The sequence below is a fragment of the Moschus berezovskii genome, chromosome 10 (genome assembly GCF_049115385.1).
Source record: "Moschus berezovskii isolate FMDL1 chromosome 10, NW_MosBer_1.0, whole genome shotgun sequence".
NCBI classification, from domain to species: Eukaryota; Metazoa; Chordata; class Mammalia; order Artiodactyla; family Moschidae; genus Moschus; species Moschus berezovskii.
This window is the reverse complement of record NC_142469.1, coordinates 44,329,214-44,353,965: the sequence shown is the minus strand read 5'-3', so window position 1 is coordinate 44,353,965 and position 24,752 is coordinate 44,329,214. Positions and strand designations below refer to the sequence as shown.

Here is a 24,752-nt window from a genome sequence, read left to right as displayed (position 1 = left end):
TCTAGTTTCCCTGGTGGCACTGGCCACTTGCTTGCTTTAAAGAGGCTCAGTTTTAAGTTTCAAGAACAAATCATAGTAAGTTGAAGCAAATACTGGAAAAAGAAATTGTGAATTCAGCTTGGGCCCTGATGAAAAGAGTCAAAGTAACAGCCATCTACAGGCACAGTCATGAACCAAAAAAGTACAATCCAAATTTAAAAAAGCAAATATATTTTGCAAAAGCCAAAAAGCGAGGCCACTGGTTTTCAGAATAACACCAATGCTTTTATGTTGATTTTCCAGTCAAATCCTCATTCTGGTCCTGAAGCTTTGTGGCCCACGTTGGCCACGGTCTCCACATTAGCACCCACATGGTGTATGCACAGGGATATATAGATTATATATATTCATATTTATAAAAAAAGAAAAAAAAAACAAACACCTGTCCTGATTGGTTTTTGTTAAAACATGAAAAAAAATTTTATTGTTTTAGACAAAGAGGCCACTTTTGGAAAATAATACTTTTTCTTTTAGTTGAATCAGGTGAAGACAGAGTTAAAATCACATAGGATTTGCATTTTAAAAAAAGGAAAGCACTAGGATCGTTGGCACTGGAGTAACTATTTACACTGAACAGAGGTTTGGCCTTTTACATAACATCGATACAATGCATTTCCAAAGTCTGAGAAATAACAAGGTTCTGTCTCGAATGCTTCACAGAGGAGGTTCGGATTTGGGGACAAGTGTCATGAATGAGGGCCATGGAAGTTCGTCAGCTTCAGATTCACATGCAATCTGATCCTGGACGGTTCTGGCTGCTCTGCAGCTGCTATGGAATTGAAAGCTAATGGGGAGGGGGCGGGGAAGCCTCTGGGACCAGGCCTCTCTCTGCAGACCCAGGTCTTACAGGTTTTCCCCGGGTTGATACTGAGGCTCTGTCGCGGTGAAGTAGTCTTCCAGGAAGCCCTGCAGGTACTCGAAAGTGGGCCGCTCTTCGGGGTCCTTTTTCCAGCAGTGTATCATGAGCTCGTGGAGGGAGATGGGGCAGTCCTGCGGACAGGGCATCCTGTAGCCGCGCTCCACCTGCTCCAGCACCTCCCGGTTGTTCATGCCTGCAAAGACAAGGGCCGTGAGAGCGGGAGCCCCTGCGTCTTCTCTTTCTTCTCCTTGGAGCCTACAGGTGGTTAAAACATGTTGAGTGCCGCCACCTCACCCAGAGGCGAACCCTGTCTTCAATGGGCTATCTCACCACTCAGAAATAAAAAAGGACTCCCCTACTGACACACGTGAAGCCCTGGAGGGTGAATCTCAAAAGCATTAGAAGTGAAAGAAGCCAGACACAAAAGGCGACGTACTGCATGATTTCATTTATATGAAATTCTAGAAAAGGCAAAAACTATAGTGATAGAAAGCAGATCAGTGGTTGCCAGGGGTGACGGGGAGGGCAATCCTGCAAAGAGGCCGCAGAGAGCACAGGGTGATGGAAACGATCTGTATCAGCAAACCCTCCCTGTAAAGGCCAGGCAGTAAAGATTTTAGGTTGCGTACTCTCTCTGCTGCATGTCCTTCATTTTATTTATTTTTCTGCAACTCTGAAAATGCAGAAAACAAAGACAGGGTGGGAGCCAGATCTGGCCTAGAAGCTGTAGGCTGCCAATACATGTTCTACATCCTGAGTGTGGAGGTGTGACTGTTTATGTTTGTCAAAACTCACTGAATTTGTAAAACTGTAGAATTCTATTGTATGTAAATTATACATCAATTACGCTGACAAAAGTATGAATGAAGCAGACAAAAACAAATCCAGGGAAAGAAAACTAAACCGTCCTTTGTTCACAGGACCTATAAGCTCTGTTGATGTACTTCATAAACTGGCTGTCCTCGTGCCTGGACAAACTCTCAGTGTTCTGCCATTTGAGATCCGACATCACGCCATCACTCTGGGCACCGTCCAGCCCAGTGACCCCCAGGTGCCCTGGGTTAAGATGACTCTAACAGGGGGACAGGGCACTGTTTACTGATGACCTCAGACAGGCCATCAATCATGGAGACCTCTGTGACCCTCTGGGGGAGCTGCCCGATACAGAGACTTCGGGATGCCTGGAGCTAACAGGAGACGTTCTGGGAGACTGCCAGCCCTCTGGAGAGTGCAGCCTTCCTGCACGCTGGCCTTCTCAACAGAACAGGAAATACCACACGAGGGGTGGATGGGGGAGCTGAATGCCCTGACCCCTTTCTCAATCACTGCCAGGTTCTCTTCTCTGGTTTGCTTCCCTTTTCGGCCGTATCGTGTTCTGCCATTGCCTGCCAAGCCCTTGTATGTTTTGGCTGCTCCTTGGCCCTGAGCCTATAATCTGGAATCCTCTCCAACTTCTGACCCAGTTAATTTATAAAAGCAAAAACCCGAGTTTCAGCCATTCAGAAACCCAGATTTCTTCCCCTGGCTCTCAGGGCTCCGATCAGCAGGACACAGTGCGTACATGTAGTAACTTCTGGAGGAGACAGCAAACCGCTGAACAGAACCACCCAGCCAGAGCAGCAGGGCCAGGTCACAACCCTGTCCCCCTGTCCCCCAGAATCGCTCAGATTCTGGGATCTGTTGCCAGTTTTCTTTGTTTTTGTTTTTGGAGCTGGGCTGATTCCAGATCCCGTGACTGTCAACCACAGCCCTGTCAGTCACATGCTTATCCAAACCCTTTCAGGATGCTTTCTTATTCTCTGCCACTGTAATTCCTTGAGGTGATAAAATCTGTGTATTATTCCTTCTGTGTTGAAGTAGGCCTTCAATTTAATTATTCTAACATAACTCTGCTCATATTTTGGCGGTGACCCTTAGTTTAGTGACAGAGGCTCAGTAGTTGAATCTGGGACCCCTTCCTCCACGCCATGCCTGACTTCACAGGGGCTCTCTTCAGTTGGATGACTGGTCAGCTCTGTAGTTAATTACCTACTTCCTCTTCCAACCACTGAAAACTCATTTTGATAAGTCAGGGTGGGGCTGGGGGGGGTTGCTGGAAGCAAGGGGAGATGCTGAGGTTGCTGCTGGAGTGGCCTGCAGTGCTCTGAACAAACAGGGCAAGGGACAAGGACCAGCATTTCCTCATCCACAACCCCCAATCCAACAAGCTCTGCAAAGCACAAGTTCTGGGAACTTCCCTGGCAGCAAACTGATCTGAATTCACCTTATTTGGCCATAAAACCTGACCTGGTGTGAGGCGCTTGACTGTTTTTCTTCATTTACAAATATTGCTGAAGAATTAAGGATGTGTCTGAATACAGAGTGCAGCCCAAGCCCTCCTAAGGTGTTATATAAATTATGGTCTAAGCACTATATGGACTTTCGAGAAAGAAAACCAAGTCTGACTGTGAAGCATGTCCAGTCCCAAGGGTTTTGGCTGTGAAGCTCTGGCAGTAATGGACAGCAGCCACCACATTCCAGGAGCCCAGAAAGGTTAGGAAGAGAGCATGAGCCCATACCCGGACTGGCCTTCTCCAAAGTGTGTGCTTTGTATTTCAGTACAGTCCTTGGTTTCATAACATCTCAGAAGACACATGCCTGAACCTGCAGAAGTCCCCCTTGTCTCTGGCCCTGCCAGGAGTCTGTGAGAACTGGAGGAGAGACATGTGGATGGTCTGAGCCTCAGAAGGTCCGATAGGCCCTGCTGGAGGTGGTTACACCCCCCGCCCAAACCCAAATGCCTCCTACTAATGCGTCATTCTGGCCCTGGGATCATCCAAAACCACACCACAGAGCTTAGCTAATCGTTCTCCTATTGCTCTGCAGTCCTTATGTCATTACAGGATTCATGTCATTAAAAAACAAGCTACTCAAATGGAAAGATTTCATGTACTTTTTTTTTTTTAAAGTCTTGATCCAGTCTCCACCAATGGAAAGTTTAATTGGCCACTTGGGTCAAACCTGTATTTCCAGTGCTCTGCCTGAGTCGGGGACACAGCTCGACCCTCACCATGGAGCATCTAGGGAGGCAGCCTGCTCCCCAGGGCAGCTGGGACCAGGGACGGAGCTGGGCCTTGGCCCTCGTGGTACAGGGCGCCAGATGGCCTCGCCGGCAGCTCCTGCCCATGCCCTCCACCTCTTTCTGCCCGCATCCTCTTCTTGCTTCTCCTCTCCCCCGGCTCATGCCACTCCCCAGGCTCTCCCAGCATGAAAAGCACACAAAACCAATTTGACGCAGCAGGCTAACAAGAAACAAACCAACATCAGTTTTGCCAGAAAGTGGGCTATAAGACAATGCACTTGGCTGACAATGACAGTCTGAATGGGACTGGCTCTTTTCCAAGCATCCATAGGCCAGAAGTGGACCCAGCACCTTCACGATGGTCCCTGGCAGTGGGGACTGCACAACCAAGAGATGCTCGATCAGCAAGGCTTGGGTCACTTTTCACTTCACAAACAACAGCCCAAGTAAGGGGGCTGTGTTCATATTTTTTCCAAAAAAGAGTATTCTTGGCTATAAGAACTTTGAAAAATCATATTTAAGAATTGCTTTTTAGTAAAAATGGATTTTCCTCTTCCTACTACTATTTCATGAGCTCTTTTTGAAAGTGAAAAGAAAAGTGAAAGTGTTAGTCGCTTCAGTCACGTCCGCCTCTTTGCGACCCCATGGTCTGTAGCCCGCCAGGCTCCTCTGTCCATGGAATTCTCCAGGCAAGAATACTAGAGTGGGTAGCCATTCCCTTCTCCAGGGGATCTTCCGGACCCAGGGATCGAACCCAGATATCCTGGATTACAGGCAGATTCTTTACCATCTGAGCCATCAGGGAAGGTGAGGGCCAGGGACTAGGAAGGGAACACACACAACATTGGGTTTAGGGAGGTCAGCTGAGTCCTGAGGGACATGCGGAAAGGGAAGGATCTTTGTATCTTATTTCCAATTGAGGAAGCGGGTGGGGGGTGGGGAGGAGGCTGCCTGGGAATGTTCTGCCTATTTTTTCCTTCTTAGGGAGAAACTGAAGAGGCAGAAACTTTAAAACATGGTTGTATGTTTTAGGAAAACTTTGTCACCAACAGTTCTTAGTGGCAGCTACAATAGAGTGGTTTTCAACAGGAGGGCGCTCTATGCCAGGTTGTGGCCTCTGACCATGTTATGGAGACAAAGCTCCCCAGGGAGCTCCACGTCAGAGAAGGGGCACAGGGCTTGGTGGCCAGCGAGCAGACACATTGGCTGTTTTCACTCCAGCCTGTCCTCCTCTGCCCCCAGCTCAGAGGCTCCTTACCTTTCTGCTCTCCTTGGGGTCAGTCAGGAAAATGGACCATTTCCACAGGTCACTCTCACAGGCCACATAACCCAGTGGGACTCAGTTCACAGAACACCTGTGGAGCCTGCTGTGCCGGGGCTTACTTTCAGATGTTTCTTCCAGCACCTTCCATGGAAGCTTCCTGTCAACCTGCATTTCAGGCTCTCAAACATGGTCACTGGTAGCCTCATTTCCAGTGGGTCTGCCCCAAACCCTGCAGCTGAGATTCTCTGGCCAAGTGGACTGAATTCACTTCCTGCCATTATGACCGTGTTATCCTTCCAAATCATGCTGCTGGCTTCCTCTCAGTTCCTGAATTAAGGTCAAGTTTCCAGCTCTCACTTTCCAATCCTTACTACGTATGGTTGCCAACAGTGTCTGCTTTCATGTGTGTGTATTTTCCGTCCCTTCTCTCCTTTTTCTCCTCCCTCCTTTTATTTTACACTTTCCTGTGCCTCTTCCTTGAGCTAGATATTAACTCAGTGGTGTCTCCTCGCTTTTTTTTTTTTTTTATCTCCAGGGAAGATCCCCTGGAGAAGCAAAAGTCTACCCACTCCAGTATTCTGGCCTGCAGAATTCCATGGACTGCATGACTGAGTGACTTTCACAGTTAAGAAAACCATTTTCATTTCAGAACCACTTTACTCTTTCAACTCTGTGTCTCAGCAGGTGATTGACTTCCCCTGCCTCAGTTTCTCTGTTTGTCAATGGAATATCTCCATATTCACTGTGCTTTCAGCTCTCTGAAGTCTATTCTATGAGCGGAGGGTACTGGGCTTGACAGCTCACCGTTTCAGTTTCCTAATACAGATCTTCCAGGGGCTGTGGCTATACAAGTGGGGATTTTTGCTGTTTACCATCCAGGTTTGTATCTGGATTGAACTAGGGGTTGCAAGAGCCTGGATTTTTGTGCCACGTGAATAATTAGGCCCTTTGACAATGGGAATGACGCTCAGGTTCTCAGATATGCAGCTTAGTTCTGCAAACCGAGCTTTCTGTTAAAAGGAAATTAGACGCTATTGTGCATCAGGCTTTTTGTCAGAGGCTCCCCCTGGCTTCTCTACACAAACCCTGTAAAAAGCCCTTCTGTTTACTTGTCTGCTGAGCAGTGCTGGGAGTGCAGGGAGGGCGGAAGGAAGGAGGGTGCCGTTAATGGTGCTTGCTCAGCACGAGCGCGTGCTATCAGATGCCTATGTGCTCTAGTTATCTTACTGGGCTACAACTGGGACACTTCAAGTTCGGTTTTGGTTATGAGATCAAAGTACAGACTCTGGGCAGATAGATGTTGCTCAAAGAGGAGAGCTGAAAATAAAGGAGTGACCTTGAGGCGACGCAACGATGACTCTTGTTTCTCTTTCTGCATCTTAACCAGATAAGCTTAGGACACCTGTTTTTATGAAGCCCACTCTATTTATAAACACAGAAATGACAGCTAGTCAGGTGCCATAACACACAAAAGTTAAAGTTGATAATACAGTATCATGAACAGCTCCTTTGTCCCACTAACAGTGAAAAAGTGACAGGGAGGGTGAGGGTGCCTGCTGGGCAGGCCGCAGAAAGGCACAGGGGCACAGAAGAGCAGCAGAGGGCAGGACCGGGGAGCAGAGAGCCTGTCTGCCCCCTTCTCCTGCACTCTCCTTCACCAGCCACAGGGGCCAAGAGAAACCTTGTCGGGGGAGGTAGCAAGACTCCTGGGCATTCCAGGCAGGACTCCTCTGGAGGGAACAATAGGAACCAAAAAAGAAAAGCCTGAGGACCATGGATGGGAGCAGGGAAGGCAGAAGACTAAGCATCCGTGGCTGAGATTTGAAGTTTCATCCTGATTCCCTTTCTCCTGGCTGGAGAGTCCTGACCTCTTCCTTCCCCAGGAAAAACCTGCCCCCATTATCAGGCTGGGCACAGTGGGGATAAGAGTGCGGGTGACAATGATGGGCTGCTGAACACAGAGGAATTTAGGTCTACAGTGCAGGCTCTGTCGGAAGGCATCAGAGTGGGGCAGAGGGACGATGAAGGTGGAGACTTACAATTCTTCAAGGAAAGTGCCATACATTCAATAATTTATCTTCCTCTTCAAGTCATTATCAAATGACTAGAAGCATTCACGAAAGTCAGGCAGCTGTCAGTTGTTAAAAGAGTTGAAAGCACTGCAAATGTATGAATAACTGTGGTATGCTTAAGAGAATGTTCCTGCTTTGCCAGATCCTGCCACATTCCCAAAGCAGGTGTTCAGCGGAGAGCCAGGGCCCAGAACAGCCAGGACATTCCACCTAGAACGGTGCTGGGATATGGTGTTTGAACTGACCACGGGGTCAATTTCCCAGAACAACTTTGAGGACAGAGGCTACTCTGCGGCTGGGAAAAACACGCCTTATTTATGTTTGGAGATGATGAAATAGAGTTGAAAGGTTTTTCAGGCTAGGGGCAAAGTCTTATTTTAGAAGCCTCTTGGGCTCATCATTTTTTCCCTCTGCCCACCCATCCATCCATCCATCCAGCTCTCTATCCCTCCCCCCATTCTTCCATCCACCCGCTTAAGACTTACTGAGAGTCTACTAAAGGAGCCCCGTTCTCAGGGTTCAGAGCTACCGGGAAACAGACACACACGGACAAGGGCTTCAACAGAGAGGAACCCAGCGGCATGGGAGTGAGCAGAAGGAGCGACCCAGGAAGAGACACAGAGAAGGAGGGGCCTTTTGGGTTAGGACTGGACGGATTCTGGGGCAGAGAGCGAGCTGAGCAGACAGACTTGCGCGTTTGAGAGAAACCTTTTGGTGACAAGGGTCAGGAGCCGCACGAGAGAAATTGTGTCTGATGATGTCACCTGGCAGAAGTCAGTCCTCATCTCGCTGAGCGCAGATGCCCTAACCACGGCCTCAGAAGGCCCCACTGACCTGATGGGCCCTCTGCGCACTCCTGCTCCACCCACACTGCTGCTTCAGAGCCGCTGTGCTCTGGTTCCCTCTGAAGGGTGGCTCCTCCCCCAGTTAACCTGAGTCTTCTTCCTCAGATGTCACCTTCCTGGTGACGGCCTCCCCTGCCACCCTCTCTGCCCTTCCCCGTTTTATTCTCCTCCCTACCCATTACCACCAGCCAGTGCGGAATGTATTTTGTTTATTCGTCTTTGTTGATTGTCTGTCTCCTCTGAGGAGTGAAAAGTCTGGGAGGACAGCTTTGGTCTATTGGTTCACTGCTACACTCCTGGGGACCTAAACAGTACCTGGCATGGAGCAGGTGCTCAATAAATACATGTTGAATGATTGAAGGAAAGAGTTGAGAAGGACTACGCCAGAGGGAGGCTTCTGGAGTTCATCTGGAAGGCAAGGGGAAGCCATGGGCTTTTTAACTAGCAGAGGTAGGATAAGCGGATCTGTTTCTAGGATAACTCTGATGGTGACAATGATAGATGGTGGGGGTGGTGGTGGGGGGAGACAGGAAGTAGGAAGTTCCATGAAGGGGGTTCCTGCAGCAGTGGGTGACAGCCTGCCGTGGGGCAGTGGCAGTGGAAACGAAGAAGAAAAGAAGGATTTGGAGGTGAGGAAAAAAATAGGTTAAAATGCATCGCTCAGATTTTACGCATCAATCCTAGAAAACAGTTTTCCTAAGTACTTTCAATTCTCATATGTAACAATTCATCGGCACAAAATCAGGTATAATCTTGATGCAAAGAATGGTTCTGAGCCTTGGCTTATAGTAAAGTAAGCTGTACAGCTAGGCTGAGGAGGCACTCAGGTCAGGCTGTGGGAATCTGGAAAACAGAGCTGTTCTTCAGAGCATCTTTGTTACACATCTTGGAAGCAACCTTCTTTGTGTGGTAGGGTGGTGGGACTCCTTTCCACTACCTCCCTGTTCATCTCAGAATCACATTTCAGTATTTTTAATTTGGCTTCCAGGCTCTCACTCAATTTAAGATCGTCCTTCTTCCCTTCCTTTCAAACCATCCGTTTTGTAAAACTTGCTAACTAACCAACCCACCCAACGTTCTATTCTTGCCTCCTTCCTTTAGCCCTTCATTCAGTCACACCTTCCAAATACTATTCCAAGTTCCTTCTGATTCTTTTTCTGGACCTTCTTTCACAGTGGGTGAAACTGCCTGGAAAGCTTTCATAAAATCCACGTAGAAGTCACTTTCGTCTCTCCCTTGACCCTCATCCTCACCACCAGCCAAAGTACCTTTCCTGTGCGTAAAGATGACAGAAGGCTGTTCTCAGGTAAGAAAGAAAAATGGATCATTGCCTACTGCTCTTGAAACAAGAATTACTTCAAAATACACTCCAGCCAACTAAGAAATAACTGCTGAGAAGTTAGGATGGGCATCACAGTGGACAGGTCTGGGAGTCTGTCCTGGGTGCTACCCCCAGCCACAAGGACTCTGGTCAGTGGAGACGCAGCCCCTCGGCACACACCGCCAACCTGGCTGCTCCAAGAGACAGTGTGAATGAGGACAGGAAGGGACTTCCTTCTACAGCGCCACTGGACGAGGCTGAAAGAAACTGTCTGTCAGTTAGGAATTGTTCTCCTTCATTAAGGTAATCATCCTGTAATTGGAATCCTTCTGTAAAAGCCTCTCCCTCAAGAAGAGTGTACTGTGATATTCAAGGCACAATTAAATTTGATTACAGTTACACTGAGAACAAAAACAAGCAGCATCCATGGCGAGCAATAGTTTTGGGAACAACTTTCTGTGGCTCCTGTCAACTTTCCTGTGACACAGCTCCAGGGCCCAGCTACAGATGGGCCAGGCCTTCCTGTGGCTGCACCAGGCCCTCTTCACGGGGTCTGGCCAGGTAACCCCACTTCACAGCCTTCTCCACAGGCTCATATTCTAGTGACCTCCACCCAGGCCTTGGCACCTTCCCACACATTCTTTAACGTGAAGGGGAAATCCTATGTACCTTCTCCATGAAGCTTCCCAGACACAGCCCCTTTGCTGGGCCACCCTCACAGAATTCGGGCGGCTATCAAAGCCCCCAGCACATCAGCAGTTGCTCTGAGTACAACTAGGCATGATAAAGTGGACTGAATCCTCTTGTCAAACTCCTTGGCCATCCTCACAGGATTCTGAGTGAAAAGCCCTTCTCCGGACCTGCTGTGTGCAGACACCTGAATCCGGGGCCCTTGCCTCATTATCCGGATTAAGACTGGGGGCCCACAGTGAGTGAGTTCAAGTATTGCACCCCCCCAAAGATGATTTCCTCTAATTATACAGAAGTAATAAAAAAGGGCTGCTTTCTACCTGGGCTGCTTTCTATTTCATCCATCTGACTGCAAGCTCTGTGAGTGCAGGGACTGAATTTATTTCTCTGCTCACTGTTCTATCCCCCAGGAACTAAAACAGCGTCCTCCTTCAGGCCTGTTCTCATCAATGTTTGCTGAGAGTATGAATGTCTTATTCACAGCACTTACTTCCCAGGTAGTGCAAAATCACACCAGGCACAATCACATTGACCGACGCTAAGCTGAATGAATGAAAACCCTGCCTCAGTTGTAAAAGGAGACTGCTTTCTTTATGTCTAAACCAAACTAGACAAAAGACTCTCTCTCAGAAACGCACACCTGCCTTCCTCCTCCCAGGCCCCCACCCCCACCCCTTTGTCTCAGCTCCTGTGTGTGACCCCGAGAAACAAAAAGCGGCTTTGTCTTCCTGGAAGTAAAGGTTTCACAGAAATGCAAGACATTAACCTTCCCCCCCACAACACATCGGGTGGCTAAACCTGGGGGGCTCAGGAAGAAATTCATTCAAAATTCAGACAATGAAAAGAGAGGCGCCTTCACATCTTCAAAATCCCAAGCACTGACAAAATTCTCCCCCTTGAGAAGTGATTCAGAAATGCCTGTGCTGGGTTCCAGGCCCCTCCAGGGCAGCCCTTTCTTCTGGTTGGCTACTCCCAGAGCGGCTGCCCACTTGTGCACACAGCGAGCGGCAGCCGCTGCAGCAGCATCAGTAAAACTGACTTCCGCCCACATCTGACCACCCAGTGCTGGCGTTTCAGAGATAGGGAATTTGTCACATTTTGCCTCTGTGCCAACCCCACTCTCTTAGAGGAGTCTTGAGGCTTACGACCAACCCAGAAAGAGATCTTCTTTACTTCTCTGCATTCTCTGAAGATGACCAGAAACAATCATAAAAAAGGAACAAAGGGATTACAAATTAATCTGCCCTCACTGGCTCCTCTGACTGCAAAGATATGATTACAAACCCAGGATTTGCAAGAGCTCTCAATTCCTCAGGAATCTCCGCTATCGTTTCTATCACTGTGTTTATTTATTTATTTTAATTTTTAAAAGCTCCTCTCTTAGGCAGGGCATGATGGGGAACTATGCTCTTTCTTCATTCCACAGTAACAGAAAAATATGTCCTTAACATTTCAGAAAGCAGATCGTCCCTGTGCTATAACCATTAAAGCGTGGAGGTGAAACGGCACAAGTGTCCTTTACATGAGTATCTGTCTAAATTAATGAATTTAAGCCTGGATCACCTAAACCCGTGGATTCTTTGGAAAGCATGACTCTGATAATCCAGAAAAACTCCAGGGCTTAAGAATCTCCAATTTCTTTACACTGTACTTGCTTTTGGGTTTCCCCAGTGGCTCAGATGGTAAAGAATCTGCCTACAACGCAGGAGACCCGGATTCAATCCCTGGGTTGGGAAGATCCCCTGGAGAAGAAAATGGCAACCCACTCTTGGAGAATTCCATGGACAGTAGAGTCCAGAGGGTGGCAAAGAGTCGGGCAGGACTGAAAGACTAACACTTAATTTACTTTCAGGAGGTGCTAATGGTAAAGAACCTGCCTGCCAATGCAGGAGACATAAGGGACAGGGGTTTGAACCTTAGGTCAGGAAGATCCCCTGGAGGAGTGCACAGCAAACCCACTCCAGTATTCTTGCCTAGAGAATCCCATGGATAGAGGAGTCTGGCAGGTTACAGTCCATGGGGTCGCAAAAAGTTGGACCCAACTGAAGCGATTTAGCACGTACGCATACTTGCTTTTGTAGAGCGTATTTTAATCATTCAGAAACGTGCAGTGAAGGTGTTCCCTGGTGGCCTAGTGGTTAGCATTCCAGGTTCTCACTTTGGGGGTGGGGGTGCGTCAGGTTCAATCCCTAGTCCAGGAACTGAGATCCTCCTATAAGCTGTGCAGAGCAGTCAACCCTCTCTCCCCCTAAAACAACCCCCCAAGCCCCAAGAAACCCAAGACATCTGTAGTGAACGGCTTCTACACGGCATTTCCTCTGTGCCTCTGCTCTCTCCAGCCACCTGGAGCAGGGCCTGCAGAGAGGGCAGGTACTGGGCATCTTCCCGCCAGGTTCATGCCATGGGTCAGTGCTATGGCGTAATCAAAAAGCAGTGGGGGCCTTTCTCCTTCTCTTTCCCGGAAGGGTCTACAAAGTCCATCTGGACAGTTCTGTCAGTGACATTTCTATCTTGGGAGCCAGGGACACACACTCCTGCTGAGAGGGGAGAGGAGAGAACCCATGGACTGAGGGGGACTGAAGCATTCACCAGCTGCTAACTGTATTAATCCTGGCACACAATTCACGACGGCTGCTTGTCTACACACCATGGGGGCTCCCACTTATCCTTTTCCCTGGCTAACTACCTGTCCATGTTCTTCAAATTCCCATGCTTGGCAGAAAGCTGAAAATGGGGCTGAGAAGGCAACCAGGAAGAGGACTCCCCAAACAGTGTTGGGAGAACATCCACTCAGGCCCACTTCTGCTGTGTCTGGCTCTTACCTGGGTATGGAACTCTTCCTTTGGTGACCAGCTCTGTGAGTAAGATTCCAAAAGACCACACGTCAGACTTGATTGTGAACCTCCCGTACAGGGCTGCCTCGGGGGCCGTCCACTTAATGGGGAACTTGGCACCTGCAGGAAGAACACCTGGTTACTCCTCAGGCAGAGATCACGGCTCTGGGCGTGGGGCTGGGGAAGGAACAGCAGGGGGAAATGTGTTCACGGGATCAGGTTCAGAGAGGAGGACACGGAGGAGGGGAAACTGGACACGGGCTAGGACTGAGCAGCTATGGTGTCTGTTCCTGCCTCTGCAACCCTAAGCAAGTCCCATCTGGGCTTCAAAGCCCCTTCACGTTCTGGCTTTTGAACTTGATTCTACAAACTGACTGAATGTCATAGGTTTGGTCTGGAGGTAGGGCTAACTTATGATTTAGGAAATTTTTATATTTTTTTCTTTCACTTTCAAATAATGTTGTAAATTATAATGTTACCCTCAAGAATTCTTTAGTATAAAAGACCATAGTCTCCTCTTACTGAGGTACATAAAAACCACCACGCATCTCCCAAGGGTGGAGACAATTTGCTGTAGCCCATGCATTATGTGGGACTTCCCAGGTGGCGCTAGTGGTAAAGAACCCACCTACCAATGCAGGAGATGCAAGAGGCACAGGTTCGGTCCCTGGGTCAGGAAGATCCCCTGGAGGAGGAAATGGCAACCCACTCCAGTATTCTTGTCTGGAGAATCCCAAGGACAGAGGAACCTGGCGGGCTACAGTCCATGGGGCCACAAAGAGTGTGACGTGACTCAGCAGCCGAAAACACAACATATGTGGAGAGGGGCTGTATTTCCCCAATGCCTCCACACCCACCGCAGAGAAATGATTTTGCCTCAAGCTACTTCCCCACTACAGGGCTTCCCAGGTGGCTCAGTGGTAAAGAATCTGCCCGCAATGCAGGAGATGCAGGTTCAATCCCTGGGTTGGGAAGAGCCCCCTGGGGAGAGAAGGAAATGGCAGCCCACTCCAGTATTCTTGCCTGGGAAAATCCCACTGGACAGAGGAGCCTGGAGAGGCTACAGTCCATGGGGTCGCAAAAGAATCACACATGACTTAGCAAAACATCAACTTCCCCACTACACTCTCCTTTTTCCTTCCAACCTTTCCCCTAATAGTAGCCACCTTTAATTCTGCAGAATGTTTTTCTTCTGCATTGTATCATCCCTTGCTTACCTCCCTGTCTTTCTCTTACGAGCCAGACAGGGTACTATCTAAAATTTTTAAAGAGTGGTTTTATCTCAATAACTATCTTATGAGTCTGATTTCTCAAGACCAAGAAGCAAATTTTGTGCCAAATCTTTTCTTGCAAATGTCTCCTGTTAAAAGAATCCTTTCTCCAATCAAAAAGAAAGGGTGGGGTCCACCCTGCTCCTTACAAAGCTAGATGTGTATACGGGGAATTAAAATTGATTCAGCAGCCTGTGCTCTCACACATTAGGCTCAGCAATTATAAAGCAGTTTCGGATATTTCATTGAACAGACTAAAAGGGAAACACAAGGAATTTTTATTACTGATGTAAACATAATTATATGTTTAAAGCATGTTAATTTTACTTAGGAATGCCTAAAAAAAAATCACACAAAGGCTGACAAAATCAGAAATTTTCATAGTATCTTCTAGGCAAAGCCACTATATGTAAAACTGGCAAATGATTAAAATCTTTGAATTAGCATGGTTTTAATAACCAGAGGTATGATAAATTACAGCAATTAGATTTTTTGTTTTAAATACAGTACACGATAACATCTTCAGCAAATCTACCCTGGCATTTTCGGGCAATATAATTTTCCTCTCCATCTCTTCTATGCCCGTGTGAAATGAAATAAAAAAAAATCCTACTATTTCATTCTGTGGCATCTCATATTAACACTGGAGCAGAGAAATGATTCTCTAGTTTTTCTTCCCTTTTATGCATCGAGTTATTTTTAATTAGCTATGTTTCTCAAGCATAATTACTTATATCTTTGCTTAAGTGCTGCATGATTCCATACAAGGTCTGGTATTCTCTGAACAGTCATTCTGTTTTTAAAGTTTCTTTCAAAGCTAAGCATTCTTCTCACACTTCCTATCCTCCAGCATTCTGTTCACGCAGCTTTGGACTCCGAGCCTCTGGGATTAATGTGATAGATTCTCTTCAGTGTCGAGAGCTGACTTTGCCCTGGACCAAACCTCAGCTGGAGTTCTCTTATTTCAGAGAATTAAAGGTATATTAAATTCATTCCTATTTAACCAGCTCTCGAGCGAAATGACTTGGAAATCTATGTCCGTCTCTGAAGCAAATAGAACATTTTTCTCCACTGTGCAGACACAAATCCTGTAAATAAAATGACGAGCAAAAGAAGCCTTTCTTCCCTTCTTGGAATCATTCCATGTTGCTCAAGATGTGAATGTTGCTGAAAGTAAACTAGTTAAAATTGGGATAAAGTCATTTTGGATTTTCTGAGAGAAGAGTTCATAATTTCATATTTTATAAAAAAGCAAATGTCAATATATCTGCCAGTTGCGGTAGTCTGCTTTATTGTTTTCTCATTATATCATCTACAACAAGAATTATATAAACCTTCAAAAGAGAAGCTGAAACAAAGCCTGTAATGGAGCTCTGATAAGAAACCATTTGTAAGTATGTGCTCTGACTTACTAGTAGGAGCTTACTTACATACGTTTACTTTGCATTAGTTTTCTTTCTAAGATAAGCAATGTATTTACAAACAATATGTGTTGTATGGGGAAAAAATGAAGAATGCCTTTGTCTTTGTTTTGGTTTCAAAATAGCAGCTGCTCCTAACTTCTCTAAAGATAACTCAGTTTCAAGGAAGACAGAAGGTTAAATTAAAGCAGAGATAAACTGTTAGTGATCAAGTGAGGTTTCAATGGAAAAGAATGAATCAACGCCCACTCTACTCATCTGATTGCTTCTTTCTCCTCACTGTGGTCTTCTGCCTCCTCAGGGTACAGACGCAGCGCCACATCAGGGAGAGTTCACGCCGGGCTTGGACAGGGGTCTTTGAAAATGGCCCTGAGGTTGCACACTGCAAACCCCATCTATGAGAATGGGGTCCCTAAGGTTGCCGTGGATACAACCCTGCTGGGGTTGGATAGGGTTGCTCCTCGGGTAAAGTTAGGAAAGCTCAGAAGCCTGGAAGGAAGGACCTCCTGGGTGTAAACACTGCCTTTTCCTTCAAAACAGAGTCCTGCCCGCTCAGATTTTTTTCATAGGTATCATGGCAGGCATAAAGCCTAGACCAAAGTTCTAATTGGATGGATTTGTAGAAAAAACAATGTCAGGAGACCTATGCCACAATGAGCATAGTGCTGCCATGTAACTAGCCGATTCACTCTTCCTGGAATTCCCCTTTGGGACCAGGATTAGATACCAAGATAATGTCCTCTCCTCTGCAACTCACTAGAGGAGATCAAGCAGCTGATGAAGGTATGACGATCTGTGTCAGGAATACCATGGACATGGTGAAGTCGCTCAGCGTGTCCGACTCTTTGCGACCCCGTGGACTGTAGCCTCACAGGCTCCTCCATCCATGGGATTCTCCAGGCAAGAATACTGGAGTGGGTTACCATTTCCTTCTCCAGGGGATCTTCCCGACCCAGGGATCGAACCCGGGTCTCCCGCATTGGAGGCAGACGCTTTAACCTCTGAGCCACCAGGGAAGCCCACGGACATGAGTTTGATTGAACTCCGGGAGTTGGTGATGGACAGGGAGGCCTGGTGTGCTGTGATTCATGGATCGCAAAGAGTCGGACACGACTGAGCGACTGAACTGACGGACTGACTGACTGATGGGGGTCCCAGAAACTCTCAGTGTACTTGTTCAGTGTTTGTGCTGTGTGCTTAGTTGCTCAGTTGTGTCCGACTCTTTGAGACCCCATGGACTGTAGCCTACCAGGCTTCTCTGTCCATGATGGATTCTCCTGGCAAGAATAGTGGAGTGGGTAGCCATTCCCTTCTCTGGGGGATTTTCCTAATCCAGGGATCGAACCTGCGTCTCCTGCAGTGGCAAGTGGGTTCTTTACCACTAGTGCCCCCTGGAGAGCCCAGCATGGAGCCTACTTAGAGAAGGAGCTCCACAGATCTTCACAGAGTCATCTCTGGCCTCTGCTGCCTTATCACCATCCATCCTGAGCTGACCTCACACCGGTGAAGGTGTCTGTCCCTCTTTATCTTCACCACCTGCACTCCAGTCCCCACTGGCTCCCTGCCACTGGCCACCCCCCGCAATTCCTTCCAGTTGCCTCCCCCCACAATCTGGCCCCTCCTCCCCACCCCCCAGCCTCCTGTAACCCTGGGCCTCCCCTCCCCTGCTCCCCCAGGTTCCCTCTGAGTGTCCTTCCTGCTGCAGGGCCTTGGGTCAGGCTGTTTTCTTTGCTGCCAGTCCCACCCTACTCCGGCCGGGGCTAACTCCCACCCCTCCTTTGTTCTTGGCCCGAGTGTTTCTGGCTGGGGAGCCCTGGCCTGAGTACAAAGACTGCGGCAGGTTCCCCGGCTCTGTGCTGCCAGGGTGTCTGGTTCATTGTGGCTGTTACCACTCAAGTGCAATGAACAGGCGAGTTGTCAGAAAGACTGTCCTTGGGGGCTGGTACATGTCTATGTGGACGGCCACCATGTGTGCAGTACTGAGCCCAGTACCAGCTCTACAGAAGGCACTGGATAAGGAGGTGCTGAATGAATGAGTAACTGGACACTGATTAACCTGTTCAGCCTTCCCTTCCTGGTGGAACAACCGTGGTTCCTTACAGGGCTTACAATCAGTTCCTCCCTCTCTGGCGAGTCCTCGCCTTGTCCTCACTGACCAGTGTCACTGTCTACTGCCATCTGGATGCCCTTTCAAGGGTTTAACAACTGTCAACTACAGTAGAAAAGCATCTGTCACATGCTAAGGAAACAAAAACACCTGGAAAACCCAGATTTTTAGTCCCAAATGAAGTGTGTTCAGAAACCTTTGGGTTGGAGTAAAGCTGTCTGAGATGGCAGGAATCCTGGATTTGGCTCTCTGATGGGCCTGGGGCTACAGCTGGGAGGTTAGGCCCTCAGAGAGGCAAGGTAGCCAGAGGCCTTGGAGCGATCACAGCAAAAGAAAGTAAAAAATCAATTTTTCAATAGACTGGATTGGAAGCAGGTGACTGGAGAGCAATCATTCAACCTCACTAGTCTTCAGAATATGGTTAATAACCATCCATGCTTTAAGTAAGAGAAAGGAGAGAGCTATGGATTTATTCAGTTACCAAAGTTTATCTGCAAGACAACCAAAGACCCCACCCTTGCTGGACTAGTTTTGTTCTCTCTCTTCTGGAGTCTCCCATGTGCCTGGCACGGTCTGTAGTGCTGGGGAGACCATAGTGAATGCAATCTCCTACTCTCACAGGGCTTGCGGGTTAGCTTGGGAAGGACATAAAATAAACCAGTGACCTTTATATGTCAGACAGAGACAAGGGCCATAAAGAAGAATAAGATGGGCCATAAGGACAGATGCCATGGGGTGCTGCAGGTTACACTAAGGACTCTGGATTCCATCTAGCGTGGTGGGAACCCACTGGGGGCCGTGAGCACCCCTGCATCCTCTCCTTGTCTTTAAAACACATAAGTCACACATCATTACCTAGAGAACGATCTAAGATGAGCCAGAATGTGAAAAGCGCTTTGACTTTTCAAAACTCTTGAAAAGCATCATGACGTTTCAAGGCCCATGGCTGTCTATTAGCAATTAACAATCGGGTTGATGATGTGTCTATTGTCACTTCTGTCATCATGCTTGCTTAACTTGTGGCTCTAGTCACATTTGTGCTGTTATAATATACTTTTCGGGAGAAGGCAATGGCAAGCCACTCCAGTACTCTTGCCTAGAAAATCCCGTAGATGGAGGAGCCTGGTAGGCTGCAGTCCATGGGCTCGCTACGAGTCAGACATGACTGAGCGACTTCACTTTCACTTTTTACTTTCACACACTGGAGAAGGAAATGGCAACCCACTCCAGTGTTCTTGCCTGGAGAATCCCAGGGACGGGGGAGCTTGGTGGGCTGCTATCTAAGGGGTCACACAGAGTCGGACACGACTGAAGTGACTCAGCAGCAGCAGTATACTTTTCACATCTGAGTAATATGAACCATCTCAGGAACAAAGGAGTAGAACTTGGCATACTCCAACACTTGGTAAAGCTCAAACATTCCTATGAGAAATGAGCAATCTTTTCTGAGTTTATTCTTCCCTGATGCTCTTCCTTTCTTTCCAGGCATTTCTCTTGTCTCTGCTGTAGGTTCCTCCTCAGTTTCCCTCTCTCTAAGTGTCTCAGAGGTCTCAGTGCTATAGACCCTTCTCTCTGCTCATTCTCTGGGGAAACACGCCTCTCTCAGGATTAACCCTGCCCAGCATTTCTGTGTGAACAGCGGGGGAAACACTGGAGAAACTGTGTCTCTCACCTGAAGCCTTGGTTCCCGATTTGCAAACCCGCATCACCGACTCGATGGACATGAGTTTGAGTGAACTCCGGGAGTTGGTGATGGACAGGGAGGCCTGGCGTGCTGTGATTCATGGGGTCGCAAGGAGTCGGACACGACTGAGCGACTGAACTGAGCTGAACTGAAGGGACAAAGCCTCTAGTATGTCCCAACTTTATCTCAAATGTGGCAACTATGAATCTAAATTTATTTTTCATTAAATCATTTTACTATGAATAAGACAGTTTGTTATAAAAGAAGTTCTTGTAGGTGGAAAATTTTCCTAGGTGACTGACAAAGTTTATTCTTACTTTAATATTCTACGAAGCAAACAGAGGCTCTTTTTTTTTTTTAACTATCCCTTTTCTGGGAGTCAGACCCCACTCTGCCAGGCTTCAAGGTGAAAAAACTTGAAAGCCTGTTGGGACTTCTCCTTCTCCTTAAACCCAGTATCGAACCCATCACTAAGGCCTCTTGCTTCCCTCTCTGACAAGCCTCTCAAACCTTCCCTTTCCTATTTAACTTCTCCGCCAAAACTCGATTTAGGTCCTCATCCCTCTGTTTAGACCTCGAGCCGTGGTGCCCAGCCTTCAGCTCATTGTTTTTCCAATTAATAATTTTAAGCCTCAATTTCATAATGTCCACACCAGCCTCCCCCACAACCACACAGTCGGTTCCCTACTGCATTAAGTCAAAATCTCCCACCCAGTTTTCTAGGACCCACATATCTATTCAACTTTGGTTCTTTCTGCCCCCAAACCAATAATTAAATCTAGTCTAGTTTGCTTTCCTGTAACCTGTACCCTGCACTTGGCATGATCATGAACTTGCCTCTTCTACATTAACATATTCTAAACGTTGTCTCTCCTTCTACCTCTTTAGCTAAAACTTGCTCAGCTCAAGCCCCACCTCCTTCATCAAGTCTACCTGTGACTACTCCAGTCTTCACTGAGCTCACCCATGCTCCTGGAGCCAGTGTGATAAACAGGTTTAATAATGCTTGACGACAGAAGCTCCCACAACAGCTAAGCATATATTGAGTGCTTGGTAAGTGTCAAGCATCATGCTAAGTGCTTTACCCATATGAGGCAGATACCGATTACAGTCCTGTTCTACAGACAAGAAAATTGAACGGAAGAAAAACGATATGCCAAAGGACGCACATAAATGGTGGAACTGGGATTTGAACCAAGGGAGTCTGGCTCCAGAGCCCAAACACTCAACCACATTGCTACATCCTGTTCCCAATATGTCTCTCTCCTAGTTATTTTGCCTTTCCTTAAAGAGAATGTAGATCATTTAAGGCTGGCGCCCATGTTTTATGCTGCTCTTCCTGCACAGTACCTTGCCTAAGGCTGGTTAAACAGCAACTGTTCAATAAATGCTTTAATTGGTTAAAGGGTCAACCTAGCAATTTCTCGAACACCCTGATGGCCACAGAGATTCTCTTCCTTTACACAAATTTAATCAAACCAAACAAAAAACAGTGACACAATACAGCTGCAGAACGAAAAATTATTTTCACCCTTAGAGTTACAGGAATAAGATCCTCCTCACTGCACTCCAGGACAGTCTGACCGAAGGCTCTTGGTTTTTAAGTGAAAACAGGATGACCAGCTAAATTTCATTAGGTCAGGATGGCTCATCCCAACCTCCCAGGCCCCAATCAAGTACATGAAGGTCCTTTCGGGCTAGGCAATCTGCTTTCTTCCATCTTAAAAAGAAACAGTTCTTACTTGATTCAGTTACAGTACTTTATGCATCTTGGTGCATTAAGGCCCTCGGTGGCGGCATTTCAGATGCTCAAGTGAAGGCCGCAGGGACTTTCACTTTCCAGTCTGCCCCCTGTACTAAGGGTGTGAAAGTCGGCCAGAAAACAGGAAGCAAATATTTTTTGTGACAATGCAAAGAGACCCAATTTTGACCTGGGCTGGAGTGGTCATTTCTGGAAGGCTCAAGGCAGTCATTAGGGAAAGGGGCCCCAGAGTTAGGCAGATCTGGGTGTGCACACTGGTTTTGCTGGGTGACCATTTAAAAGCCTGCTAAGTATCAGTCTCCTTGTCTGTAAACTGGGATCTCACAAGGCTGTGATGAGAATTACAAATAATGCAAAGGGCTCAGCACAGCATTTGGCACCTCACAATATTTAAATAAATGCTAGCTAGTATCTTCCTCGGAGAAGGCAATGGCAAGCAACTCCAGTACTCTTGCCTAGAAAATCTCATGTACAGAGTAGCCTGGTGGGCTACAGTCCATGGGGTCGCTACTAGTCGGACACGACTGAGCGACTTCACTTTCACTTTTCACTTTCATGCATTGGAGAAGGAAATGGCAACCCACTCCAGTGTTCTTGCCTGGAGAATCCCAGGGACGGGGGAGCCTGATGGGCTGCCGTCTATGGGGTCACAAAGAGTCGGACACGACTGAGGTGACTTAGCAGTAGCAACAGTTATCTTCCTGGGATCTTAATGTAAAGGCACTGAGTTGCATCAGGCCAGCCAAAGTTCTCCAAACTTCATGAGAGGGGAATAGGATGAAGAAAAGCCCATACACTCAGCAGTCAATCACTGAGAACTCACTCAGCCTCCAGGGAGTCCCCACCACAGCGGGAGGCACTCCTAGGAAACCAAGCAGGAGCCACCTCCTGCTCTAGGACATTCCAGGCAGCTGGGGACGCAGCTCATGGGGAAACCTGGCTTCAGGCAGAAGAGGTCTCAGGAGCAAGGGAAAGAGGACACACACAGGGCGGCCACATGGGATGCTGTGATGGGACCCTCTATTCTTCTTGGAGCTCCAGGCAGGGACCAGGACAGGCCTGGGTGGGGCCCAGCTCACATTACCGGCTCTTACTGGAGAGCTGGACTCTCAAGCCCCTTTTTTTTTTTTTATGGTGACCAGGCTAATTCCATAGCCTTGAAAATATCCCCTCTGGCTAAAAACTTGGGCCTAGGTGGAGAAGGCAAAGCCAGTGGCAAATGAAAGCAGCCAAACCCTCCCTCCAGAGAACATGAATGGTTCCCTAAAAGCATCTGTAAGGAAGAAAGGCATTTGTATCAACAACAGACAGTTTTTCTGAACCAAAGATCCATCCAGAACCCTCTTTAGTTATAAAGCAGCAAACTCTGCAAACTATTATATCCAATATTAAATAATGTGGAGTACTTCAACTTTAAAGTTACCCTGGAGAATAAAAGAAAGCATGACAGGAAGCTGATTACATGGTTGGCGGGGGGTAGGGGAGGTGGGGGGTGGTACAAGGTGGGACCTGGGCAGGATATCCTGTGAAAGAGGTAAAATCAAAGTTGATCTGACCTGGAACTTTGTGGTTATTCAAACAAAATGATGATTTCAAACCCAATAAAACATGCCCAAGCAAAATTTAGAATTTTCACACCAGGCCATAGGAATGACTTCGAAATTTATCAAATGTGTCTGGAGTAATACAACTGTGTGTTTTCCAGTTATTCCTGGTAACACATTCTGTTGTAATTTCTACTTTAGGTTCGTAAGGTTTTTAGCACCACGTGTAAAAAACATAAAGGAAAAGTAAATGGTACAATAGGCTGAGATGCTATTCTATTTGAAATGCATAACGGTCAGTGGGGCGTTCAAGAAGGAAGGAGGTGGGGAGAAGGGAGGAGTGCCATCCTCCCCAGGTTGTGGGTGGAGGAGGACCAAGTTTGGCAGAGGAAGACAAGAACTCAGGACCAGAGGCAGGGCCTGAACATGCTGTAAAGACGAGAGCTGCTTAGCCAGGCACTGAACCCAAGTCTGGTGTGGCTGAATCCAGGAAGGAATATTCACGCTGAGAGGCATGAACAAAGTTCCAAGGGGAGCCCCAGGCCAAGGACCAGACAAGAAGGAGTAGAACATCCATCAGCGTGTATTAAAAGCCTAATCAGGACAATTAGAGGACACTGGGGAGCTAGCCCAGGCACCTGGGAGGATGATGGATGAGGCTGGAGGCAAGGCCCGGGTCCTGGTGTCTTGCTGTTGAGGAGGGATGGGAAGGCAAGTGAACTGTGGAAGGGCGGGAGTGCCTTACATGGAGGAGAACAGAAAGGAGGCAGTGACATTTCTTCTACAAACCTATGGGGGAGCCAGAAGGGGAGGGAAGGACACTTGCCTTCCCTCATCACCTTCCTCCCAAGGTTGACCAATGACAACCCAGGATAACTCTCACTGGCAACACAAAAGCAAAGAATGAAATTAATCAGCATTTCCTGAAATCATGGGTGTCTGGTCCCTGTGCTCTCAGGGAGGAGATCTAAGACTTATCAGGAAGACTTTGCCTGGGACTTCCCTGGTAGTCCAGGGGTTAAGACTCTGTGCTTCCACTGCAGGGGGCACAGGTTCAATCCCTGGTTGGGGAACTAAGATCCTGCATGCCACCAGCATGGCCAAAAAACAAAAAAAGACTTGCCTGAAATGCTGAATGTGTGTGTATGTATGTGTGTGTGTGTGTGTGGAGGGGGGAGGTGGTTGGGACTCGTGGAAGTGATTATCTTGGGTGGAACTAAGGAAAGGAGGGCCCCTGCTTGCTGTTCTAGAACACCAGAATGCTGAATTACTCCAATGATCCTTCCAGCTTTCCAAGAACTACAAGGAAGGCAAAGGTAGAACCAAATCTCTGATTCACACTCTGGGTATGATGGAGACTGTATCCGTGTCTTTTCTCCAGAACAAAAGGCAAGAAAGCTGCGCGTAGTGCTCCGGAAGCAACTGTATGCTGCCGTTCAGGGTGGTGAGAATTCAGACTGAAGTCAAAACACATGTCTGAAATTGAGCTCAACACAGATGTCATCTCAAGAATCTGGTCACCCCTAGCAGGGGCAGTGGGCCTGGGTCAGTCTGACATCATGTCACAAAGCCTGCTAGGTGGCAAGGGACACTGGGGTTGGAGATACTGCTCAGAAACAGCTGGTGGGCATACCAAGGGTCTGGTTGGGAGTCAGGAAGAAATGCAAGGAAGAGAAGATGTATAAAAGACGATAACCACTTTGGGGTGCTTTTCCATACCACTCCCCCAGCCCCCGCCTGTGTCTTTGGGGAGACCAGCCCCGTGCTGCTGTGCACCCTCCTCCAAAACACTGGACAGCTTTCACATGCACTGTCTGTCCCTGATTATCAGGATGATGCAAACGCAGGAGTTCCTCTGTCAGCAAAGCAAGACAAGGAAGCCAAGTGACATTCTTGATGTTTGATGGCAGTCTGTAGTTCCTATTTACACACTTTAAAATCACAGAGGGTGACCATCTGCTTCCTTCTTGATGATTAC

General features: G+C 47.6%; 1 protein-coding gene and 2 long non-coding RNA genes across 10 annotated transcripts in view; 2 read left to right on the top strand and 1 right to left on the bottom strand.

Annotated features, from left to right (window-relative positions):
* Nucleotides 1-424: 424 nt before the first annotated feature.
* The window catches only part of FYN (FYN proto-oncogene, Src family tyrosine kinase), a 216,096-nt gene continuing 191,768 nt past the window's right edge, over nucleotides 425-24,752 (bottom strand). For all 8 annotated transcript variants that reach the window (XM_088840619.1, XM_055433857.2, XM_055433858.2 and 5 more), the window contains 2 exons: nucleotides 12,974-13,105; nucleotides 425-1,091 (listed from right to left, as the gene is read on the bottom strand). In XM_088840619.1, the coding sequence (XP_088696745.1) occupies nucleotides 883-1,091; nucleotides 12,974-13,105 (341 nt within the window). In that variant the 3' untranslated portion in view covers nucleotides 425-882. The remainder of the gene's footprint in view (nucleotides 1,092-12,973; nucleotides 13,106-24,752) is intronic.
* On the top strand, nucleotides 7,661-13,154 carry LOC148776304 (uncharacterized). Its single transcript, XR_016038404.1, has 3 exons — nucleotides 7,661-8,590; nucleotides 9,316-9,446; nucleotides 12,872-13,154. It is a non-coding gene; the product is annotated as an uncharacterized LOC148776304 (long non-coding RNA).
* LOC148776303 (uncharacterized) lies at nucleotides 13,208-21,101 on the top strand. Its single transcript, XR_016038405.1, has 3 exons — nucleotides 13,208-15,234; nucleotides 19,270-19,636; nucleotides 20,357-21,101. It is a non-coding gene; the product is annotated as an uncharacterized LOC148776303 (long non-coding RNA).